Raw genomic sequence first — 10,698 nt, 5'->3', positions numbered from 1 at the left:
GAGAGAGAGAGAGAGAGAGAGAGAGAGAGAGAGGAGAGAGAGAGGAGAGAGAGAGAGAGAGAGAGAGAGAGAGAGAGAGAGAGAGAGAGAGAGAGAGAGAGAGAGAGAGAGAGAGAGAGAGAGAGAGAGGAGAGAGAGAGAGAGAGAGAGAGAGAGAGAGAGAGAGAGAGAGAGAGAGAGAGTTTGAGTGTGATTGGTTGGCAGGTTGTACAGTATGTGTGTGTATGTGGTGGTTGTGTATGTGTGTGTGTGTATGTGTGCGTGTGTGTGTGTGTGTGTGTGTGCAGCACGTATGTGATTGGTTGACTAGGTGTGTGTGTGGTTGTGTGTTTGTTAGGTTACGGCAGCTATACAAAAAGTCTACTGCTCTGGGGTAGGTACCAAAGGTACTATCCGTGCTGCTAAGCGATTGGATTGTTTGGACTGGAAATCACCACAAAAACATCATCCCATGTTCATGTTCAGTGTTCACCGGTTCACTAAAATATTTTAGGTGAGGAATAGGATATGCAATTGCTGGATCTCAATTCATATTTGATCTGCAATGCCTAATTTGATAGTTTGATGTGAATTCCATGAGCCAGACAGCGTAACGTGCAACATGACACGGGTAGGATAAATTGCTTGCCATCCTGTACCATGCTGGTCAATGGAAAAGTGCCTTTAGATGACCACACATTAACATATTAGCTTAGATGACCATTAGCTTAGATGACCACACATGACCATGTTAGCTTAGATGACCATCAGCTTAGATGACCACTCATTACCATGTTAGCTTAGATTACCACACATGACCATGTTAGCTTAGATGACCATTAGCTAGATGACCACTCATTACCATGTTAGCTTAGATGACCATTAGCTTAGATGACCACTCATTACCATGTTAGCTTAGATGACCACACATGACCATGTTAGCTTAGATGACCATTAGCTAGATGACCACTCATTACCATGTTAGCTTAGATGACCATTAGCTTATAATATGACCACACATTACCATGTTAGCTTAGATGACCATTAGCTTATATGACCACACATTACCATGTTAGCTTAGATGACCATTAGCTTATATGACCACACATTACCATGTTAGCTTAGATGACCATTAGCTTATATGACCACACATTACCATGTTAGCTTAGATGACCATTAGCTTAGATGCCCACACATTACCATGTTAGCTTGGATGACCATTAGCTTAGATGACCACTCATTACCATGTTAGCTTAGATGACCACACATTACCATGTTAGCTTAGATGACCACACATTACCATGTTAGCTTAGATGACCACACATTACCATGTTAGCTTAGATGACCACACATTACCATGTTAGCTTAGATGACCGTTAGCTTAGATGACCATGTTAGCTTAGATGACCACACATTACCATGGAAGCCAGTGTGAGGAATGTGACAAAGTTCATGTCCGCAACGAGTATACTATATATACTATACTATATAGTCAGTAGGGTTAGGGTTAGGTAGGGTTAGGTAGGGCTAGTCAGGGACAGGAACAGCTACAGATGGACCAGTGTGGAGACGCTAGGATCTACAGTTCTGCCACTCACACTGAGACAATGACAACCAAACAAATAGCGGTGATGGAAATTAGATGGAGGTCTATGGACCTAAACACACCATGGTATAATCACCACCATAATGATGTCATGTCATCATGGTTGTCACTCACAACAATAAAGACAACTCTAAACTACAGAAACACACATGGAGGCACAAGCACATAAAACTACAACTCCCTGCAGGCTCACCTAGGACAGCCGTGGGCACCAGGGGGTCGTTGGGCGCTGTAGGAAGAAAATGGTGAGTGATCAAGTTCCTCTTATGTCTCTACATCACTAAAGGACCAGCAGACATCAGCTTTTAATTTTCCATGATGAAAACCTTACAGCTCCACACCGTCCCTCAACTCTGAGAACTGACGTGAATTAAGAACAAAAAAAATATGTCTTTTAGATTTTAGCACTTTGAATAGAACAGAATATAATAGAATAGCATATATATCAACCCAGTCAAACAGTCGTAGGACAGTGTTTGTTGTTAAAGGCATAGTGTTAAGGACCAGATTCAGAGTTGAGGACTTGGACACTATTGCGTAAGTCCTCAAAACGCGGGATAAGATGTTCGTATTCACACTTTTGCTACACAGATGCTTATCTCTGAAGTATAAATACAACATGTAAATAGCTCATCTAGAGCACCTGTTCACTGGTCGCCAGGTGTTTCTTGGGGAAATTTTTCAATGGATACAGTATGTCTCCCTCATCCCCTTTAACACGTTGAATGCCCATCACGAGAATATTCGTATTTTTTTAATTAGCGATCTGAATTCATATTTCATCAACCGAGTCTACCGTTGGAAAATCAGCCACCCCAGGCGCTCAGATGTGAAAAAAGCGCCCCTATCGTCTCCCAGATGGTAATTCACCCTTTTGGATTGAACTCAATGAAAATGAATGAGAAAAAGAAAAACCCGGACTCCACATTTTACTTCTCACTCATGCAACCGGCGTCGATCAGCTTCACTCTGGACCCTCAGAGCAGCGGGGATTATGTGTTTTTACAGTATACGCGTGGGATCAATAAAAGGATCGATTTTTCCGAATGGCGATCAGGAATTGGAATAATCCATTTGGATACCATCTGATCTCAGGTAAGGAATCTATGTTACCAGTCTTAGGATAATCAGACCCGTTTTCATGGAGATATAAGCTTTTATGTGATTATGTGATATGGCTGTTTGACTCTAAGAGCGATCAGGAACTGAAAGAATCGATTTTCAGCGCGCGGCACCAGCGTGCACACGTACACATACTATCGATAATCTAGCGGTTATTTGAAAACGATTCATAAATAGGCCGACAAATGACAACGTTCTAGAATATTACAGTACGGGGCGATTATCATGGAATCCTCTTTTTTCTCCGTGAAAACGAGGGGTTTTCTAAATGCTATGAAACGGAAATGAACCGATAAAAAAACAATCTGCTTCGACAATGTTGACTGGAAATAGGTCATTGATAATGCGACGGGCAGATTAGACACATAATTTAAAACATAGATTAGGCGATATTAACGTTAACATTGGAGTGGATGTGGGCATTCAAGCACTAAATGAGCGCCCCCTGCTGGGCACTGAAAGTGTTAAACACACTTGCCTTTAATTGGCCAGTGGATTTCTTTAAGTTGACAGATGTTATAATAGAGCAGATGTGTCAAGATACCAATAGGCTTATCTTTCATCTGTGCATGTGTGTGTGTTTTGAATGTAAATGGCAAACAGATTTGATAATCAATGGGCTATGGTCCGTTCATCATGGAACACCATTTGATGCTCATAACAGGCTGACGTAGAATATAGGTGAGACTAATAGGTAATTATCATCCACTCCCATTTGTAATCGCTCTCATGACAGGCTGAAACAAGTGAAACGGTCCAAAACGCAGATAAACCTTTTACAATAAATGAAGCGTCTTGTAGTGGAGGTCTCCGAGCACAGTGAACAGTGACCTTGATAGTGCAAAATATCTTCACACTGACGATACAAAGAAAAAGGCGATTTGGGCAGATGACAGTGGCCTCAGTTGGACAGATTTACAAATGGGACGTCAAGCTCACCTCTCCAGCTGACCATCCAGGATGAGTCAGTACTAACAAGTGAATGACAGCTGACCATCCAGGATGAGTCAGTACTAACAAGTGAATGACAGCTGACCATCCTGGATGAGTCAGTACTAACAAGTGAATGACAGCTAACCACCCAGGATGAGTCAGTACTAACAAGTGAATGATAGCTGACCATCCTGGATGAGTCAGTACTAACAAGTGAATGACAGCTGACCATCCTGGATGAGTCGGTACTAACAAGTGAATGACAGCTGACCATCCTGGATGAGTCGTACTAACAAGTGAATGACAGCTGACCATCCTGGATGAGTCGTACTAACAAGTGAATAACAGCTGACCATCCTGGATGAGTCAGTACTAACAAGTGAATGACAGCTGACCACCCAGGATGAGTCAGTACTAACAAGTGAATGACAGCTGACCACCCAGGATGAGTCAGTACTAACAAGGGAATGACAGCTGACCATCCTGGATGAGTCAGTACTAACAAGTGAATGACAGCTGACCATCCTGGATGAGTCAGTACTAACAAGTGAATGACAGCTGACCATCCTGGATGAGTCGTACTAACAAGGGAATGACAGCTGACCATCCTGGATGAGTCGGTACTAACAAGTGAATGACAGCTGACCATCCTGGATGAGTCAGTACTAACAAGGGAATGACAGCTGACCATCCTGGATGAGTCAGTACTAACAGGTGAATGACAGCTGACCATCCTGGATGAGTCAGTACTAACAAGTGAATGACAGCTGACCATCCAGGATGAGTCACTCAGTACTAACAAGTGAATGACAGCTGACCATCCTGGATGAGTCACTCAGTACTAACAAGTGAATGACAGCTGACCATCCAGGATGAGTCACTCAGTACTAACAAGTGAATGACAGCTGACCATCCTGGATGAGTCACTCAGTACTAACAAGTGAATGACAGCTGACCATCCAGGATGAGTCACTCAGTACTAACAAGTGAATGACAGCTGACCATCCTGGATGAGTCACTCAGTACTAACAAGTGAAGGATGAGTCAGTACTAACAAGTGAATGACAGCTGACCATCCTGGATGAGTCAGTACTAACAAGGGAATGACAGCTGACCATCCTGGATGAGTCGTACTAACAAGGGAATGACAGCTGACCATCCTGGATGAGTCAGTACTAACAGGTGAATGACAGCTGACCATCCTGGATGAGTCAGTACTAACAAGTGAATGACAGCTGACCATCCTGGATGAGTCAGTACTAACAAGGGAATGACAGCTGACCATCCTGGATGAGTCGTACTAACAAGTGAATGACAGCTGACCATCCTGGATGAGTCAGTACTAACAAGTGAATGACAGCTGACCATCCTGGATGAGTCAGTACTAACAAGTGAATGACAGCTGACCATCCTGGATGAGTCAGTACTAACAAGGGAATGACAGCTGACCATCCTGGATGAGTCGTACTAACAAGTGAATGACAGCTGACCATCCTGGATGAGTCAGTACTAACAAGTGAATGACAGCTGACCACCCTGGATGAGTCAGTACTAACAAGTGAATGACAGCTGACCATCCTGGATGAGTCGTACTAACAAGGGAATGACAGCTAACCATCCTGGATGAGTCAGTACTAACAAGTGAATGATAGCTGACCATCCTGGATGAGTCAGTACTAACAAGTGAATAACAGCTGACCATCCTGGATGAGTCAGTACTAACAAGTGAATGACAGCTGACCACCCAGGATGAGTCAGTACTAACAAGTGAATGACAGCTGACCATCCTGGATGAGTCGTACTAACAAGGGAATGACAGCTAACCATCCTGGATGAGTCAGTACTAACAAGTGAATAACAGCTGACCATCCTGGATGAGTCGTACTAACAAGGGAATGACAGCTAACCATCCTGGATGAGTCAGTACTAACAAGTGAATAACAGCTGACCATCCTGGATGAGTCAGTACTAACAAGTGAATGACAGCTGACCATCCTGGATGAGTCAGTACTAACAAGTGAATGACAGCTGACCACCCTGGATGAGTCAGTACTAACAAGTGAATGACAGCTGACCATCCTGGATGAGTCGGTACTAACAAGTGAATAACAGCCGACCATCCTGGATGAGTCGGTACTAACAAGTGAATAACAGCTGACCATCCTGGATGAGTCGGTACTAACAAGGGAATAACAGCTGACCACCCTGGATGAGTCATTGTTGACTTTATAGAATTAAAATGTGATTTTTTTTCAGAGGTTTTTATGACCTACATCTATTGTTGAAGGTGTGTGAATCCATGAACGTCACAGCCATGGGGTCCTCGCCATGGAGAGTGCTCTGGTCGGCATAGCTGCGGTCCATGGCGTTGACCATGTGTGTCATTTCCTGTCGAGTTGTCCCAATGGCGTCCTTACGTTTCTTAGCCAGCTTCCTGTCAGGGATGGAGAGAGAGAGAGAGTTTAACAGACTAACACACACACACACCAGCAAGCCTGCAGACCACAGCCAGTCCACCATTTGAGCAGATGCTAGTGGTTCAATATGATTTAGTCCAGAATTCTCTGTGTACACTGTATAGGTGACACCTATGATATTCATTCTTATACATTATCTAAGTTGCAGTCTATGTAAAAAATAATGAAATTAAACTATTTCTATTTTGACTGGGGAATGGGGATCGCTGGCATAGCGTTTGTTAAGTGGACACAGATGTTCAGGGCAGGGGTAAAGAACTTGGAAGGGCAGGGGTAAAGAACTTGGAGATCCTGCGGGGGGTAAGGCAACTCTGGTGTGACTTTTTGGTGACATGTATTTTAGAGTTAGTTATCCCTTAAAGGATAACTCCACTATTTTGGGAAATTAGCTTATTTAACATCTTCCCTGGAGTTAGACAAGAAGATACATACCTTTTTTGTCTCTGTGCGTGCATTTAGCTTGGGGAATAGACGCTCCGTTAGCATAGCTTAGCTTCATCACTGGAAGTGAGGCAGGACAGTAGCCTTACAATGCCTTACAGTGTATTGCAAGGTCTGACATTGACCAAACTTGATATGCATGACCTTGGTGGGCTCTAGGTCAACTCCTGAAAAGGGGGTCAATGTCAGACTTTGCAATCAAAAGTTAGGGGGCTAATAACCCTTGCCATAATTTCAGTGCGCCCCCTAACTTTTGATTGCAAGGTCTGACATTGACCCCCTTTTCAGGAGTTGACCTAGAGCCCACCAAGGTCATGCATATCAAATTTGGTCAATGTCAGACCTTGCAATACACTGTAAGGCACTGTAAGGCTACTGTCCTGCCTCACTTCCAGTGATGAAGCTAAGCTATGCTAACGGAGCGTCTATTCCCAAAGCTAAAATGCACGCACAGAGACAAAAAAGGTATGCATCTTCTTGTCTAACTCCAGGGAAGATGTTAAATAAGCTAATTTCCCAAAATAGTGGAGTTATCCTTTAAGCCTAACCATAACCCCACCTCTAACCCCAACCCATGGCTGTGGTCAGCTGGCTGCTGTTCATCACAAATACTGTACTTAAACAGGAACAAGAAGGAGAGAGAGAGAGAGAGAGATATGGGAGGAAAGTGAGCAGTGGGATCACCAGCAGAGGGAAACAGCTGCTGTCCAATCAAAACCTTTAATCTCCATAGATGCTGTCCAATCAAAACCGTCAATCTCCATAGCTGCTGCTGTCCAATCAAAACATTTTATTTTCACAATCTTAACATTCAAGATAGTATAAACAATCTTGTTTTCAGACTGTCTAACCCTAAACTCTCTGATAACCCTAACCCTCAACTCTCTGATAACCATAACCCTTAACTCTCTAATAACCAAGCATGGTTAATGCAGCATGGAGACTTTGTCTTCTATTAAAATATGACAAACACTGACACTGGAGAGATGAGGTTTTAAACTGACAGCAGTCTGATGGCCTTTAGAGTCACACAGGACCAGATGCCAAGTCATCAGTAGCAATCTAGGACTGAGGGTTGATACATGACTGAAACAGCAGCAGTAAGATAGCAGCATCACTGGCAGTCTTGTAGTTCCCAGGGTCTGTGGATAGGGGGCACCAGACTTCAGGCATGACTCAGCATGCAGGTAGTGGACTCTTAAACAGGAATGATATTTTCAACACATATCAACATGTACTTTAGGACACAGGAGACTCAATATAAGGTTTCCTGGACTAAAGACACTTTTAGTTGACTGACCGTCCTAGAAGTTAGTGGACTAAAAGTTGTAGGATTTACATGGATTAACAGTCCAGTTGTTTAATGGACTAAACCAATAGTAGCCCACATTTAATTAACCAATCTGCCAGATTGCTTCCCACTTTCTCATCCTGTGTAACTGAGTGCAGTCATACAGAGGAGCTCTTTAAGTCTAGAGCTTATTAAAGACCAAAGTGGGCTGAGAAGCTCTTTAAATCTAGAGCTTATTGAAGACTAAAGCAGGTTGGGTAGGTCTTTAAATCTAGTGCTAATTAAAAACCAAAGCAGGTTGGGTAGGGTTTTAAATCTAGAGCACATTAAAGACCAAAGCAGAATGAGGAAGATCATTGTGATGTCAGAGGCATACTGATGACTCATTTAGGATGAAAAAGCCCAATTATATTATAATTGACTAAAAAGCTAACCAAGATCTTAATTGACATTTTAATGTGTGCTGTTATAACTAGAGCTTTATCACATGTTATGCTGGTAGTTCTGCTACTGTAGATGTGTGTCGTCACAGAGCCTGTTTAAGAGTGTTTGTATCCAGAGCCATACAGATACACCAGTTAGGAGACACATACAGTAATATGTGAATGAGCTGAAACACTAACCCTGACCATGGACAGAGCCTTCATCAAACGCTATCAAACATCATAGGTCATCTGATGAAATGGAAGCAAGTTCTGGAGACTTGATGGTATTTTCGTGTTTTAGTGGCTTTGATACATTGAGGAAAAGAAGCATAAAACCCACAAACTATACTCCAAAAAGATACCCCTATACAATCCTATGGGTCTTCATCAGGTCTCCAGATGTTTTCTCCCTCATGTATCCTGTCACTCTCTACTGGGCTGTCCATTAAAGCAGAAATATATAAAATAAAATAAAATAAAAGATATATATTTTAAAACAAACATTTGATACCTTAGTTGTAGCGTATATCTTCCTAGCTTAGCTTTGATACATTGTAGCTTATATCTTCCTAGCTTAGCTTTGATACATTGTAGCTCATGTCTTCCTAGCTTAGCTTTGATACATTGTAGCTCATGTCTTCCTAGCTTAGCTTTGATACATTGTAGCCCATTATCTTCCTAGCATGCGGGTGGCTTGGAAACTATTAACAGCTACAGCTGTGTCTATGGTTTCCATGGTTATACTGTGGTGTAAAACAGTGACCATATACCTAACTCAGTTAGAACATTACAATGTATCAATGCATCTATAGCTAGCCAGCCAGTTAGAACATTACAATGTATCAAAGCATCTAAACAGCCAAACAACCCAAAGTTTGACGGGCGTCTCCAGTCGGCAATTTACAGCCTCAGCAGACATCAAGTAAAGACAGAAGAAGACCAGAGACTGACAGGGAGCTGCCTATATCACCACAGAAGAAGAGGAAGCCTTGTATCCACCAACAGGAAACAGTTTGTTTCGAAGGCACCAATAGGGAGACAGAGAGGGACAACATTGAGCATGTGCAGTAACAGTTACCATGATAACCAGTGGGTTGATGGGCGGATGGACTGATGGTTGTCATGGCTACATGCACACAAAGCTACAGGAGACAGGTGCAGCATTCTTTTTTCAAATAACACTTTGGCAACTTTGGCCCTATTGAGGCCCACTTTGGCCTGCCTTGGCCCTAATGAGGCCAACTTTGGCCTGCTTTGGCCCTAATGAGGCCAACTTTGGCCTGCTTCAGAGCAACTTTGGAGCATGTAGAGTAGACCAGAACTGTGGTAAATACACTTCCAATTCAATCAACTCTGAACCCTCAGAAACACTGGCCCAAACACAGACACAATAACAACACAAACCTTGTATTTGTAATATTTGAATTTAAAAGAATCTTCTCACTGAACTTGATTGAATTGAAAGAATTTTTATCACAGTCCTGGTTTGACGTCAATGAAGATGGCTGGTTGGCTGGTTGGCTGGTAGGTAGGTAGGTAGGTAGGTAGGTAGGTTGGTTGGTAGGTAGGTAGGTAGGTTGGTTGACTGGTAGGTAGGTAGGTTGACTGGTACAGAGTTGAAAATGTGTTTCATCTTGAAAAAAGTATACTGCATCTTTAAAAAAAGAAAACAACTACTAGCCACTATATCGCCCAATAAGAACACAGCAGCTGGGTCGAGCTGGTTGTTGATTGGTTGCTTGGTTACTTACAGGTAATAAGAGTAAGAATAGTAGGTCCTCCTGGTAGTTGTGTGAGCCAATCAGAAAGCAAAGAGTGAGACATAAGGGTCATGAATAATATTAACACTTGATGTCCTTTCCCGCCCGGTAACAACAGAGGCGTAAAAAAACCTGACTGGTCGATATGGCTACAAGGTTAACGTTGAGGCTCAAGTAGAGGGTTATTATGGGCTGTTTAAGAAAAATTATGTTAAAATGTGAAGTATTAATAAACAACTACAATAACTGAAGTCAACTAAATAACTACCATTACAGATCTATATCTATATATAAAGACTTGTGAAACACTTAACTTCTGAAACTAATCCATTAAAGCTGCCTTCTGATCGGTCAGCCTTTTTTGAGATTTAGCCGCGATAGCCAATCCCTTTTTCCCCATCCCTATAGAATCTGAAATGTCTAGTTGTAACCATATAAACAGAACCTCAGCTGTCAAGTCTAAAAGCTGCAGGCAGCTCACTTCCTGTAAAAAAAACATGATGTCATTGTGATGTCATCATGTCCCACCATTTTAAAGATGCAGTATTGTCTAAAGTTGTAAAAGTTTGATGAAGATGAAATTTTATCTCCCCTGAATGCTGAGAACTAAAGACGATGACAGAAGTAATTGAATGACTAAGTGAGATACAAACGTAATTGAATG

At 42.3% G+C, this 10,698-nt stretch overlaps 1 protein-coding gene across 4 annotated transcripts in view; it reads right to left on the bottom strand.

Annotated features, from left to right (window-relative positions):
* Positions 1 to 10,698, bottom strand: part of ptprk (protein tyrosine phosphatase receptor type K) — a 229,760-nt gene that overhangs the window by 34,317 nt on the left and 184,745 nt on the right. Inside the window, exons 20-22 of one of the 4 annotated variants that reach the window (XM_084315223.1) lie at positions 10,026 to 10,055; positions 5,914 to 6,074; positions 1,779 to 1,814 (exon numbers count right to left, since the gene is read on the bottom strand). In XM_084315223.1, the coding sequence (XP_084171349.1) occupies positions 1,779 to 1,814; positions 5,914 to 6,074; positions 10,026 to 10,055 (227 nt within the window). The remainder of the gene's footprint in view (positions 1 to 1,778; positions 1,815 to 5,913; positions 6,075 to 10,025; positions 10,056 to 10,698) is intronic. The other 3 variants (XM_084315225.1, XM_084315224.1, XM_084315226.1) reach the window with 3 other exon arrangements.

Source organism: Notolepis coatsorum (genome assembly GCF_963971535.1).
Source record: "Notolepis coatsorum genome assembly, chromosome: 5".
In the NCBI taxonomy this organism is placed as follows: domain Eukaryota; kingdom Metazoa; phylum Chordata; class Actinopteri; order Aulopiformes; family Paralepididae; genus Notolepis; species Notolepis coatsorum.
The sequence above is the reverse complement of the archived record's forward strand: the minus strand, read 5'-3'. Positions and strand labels throughout refer to the sequence as shown.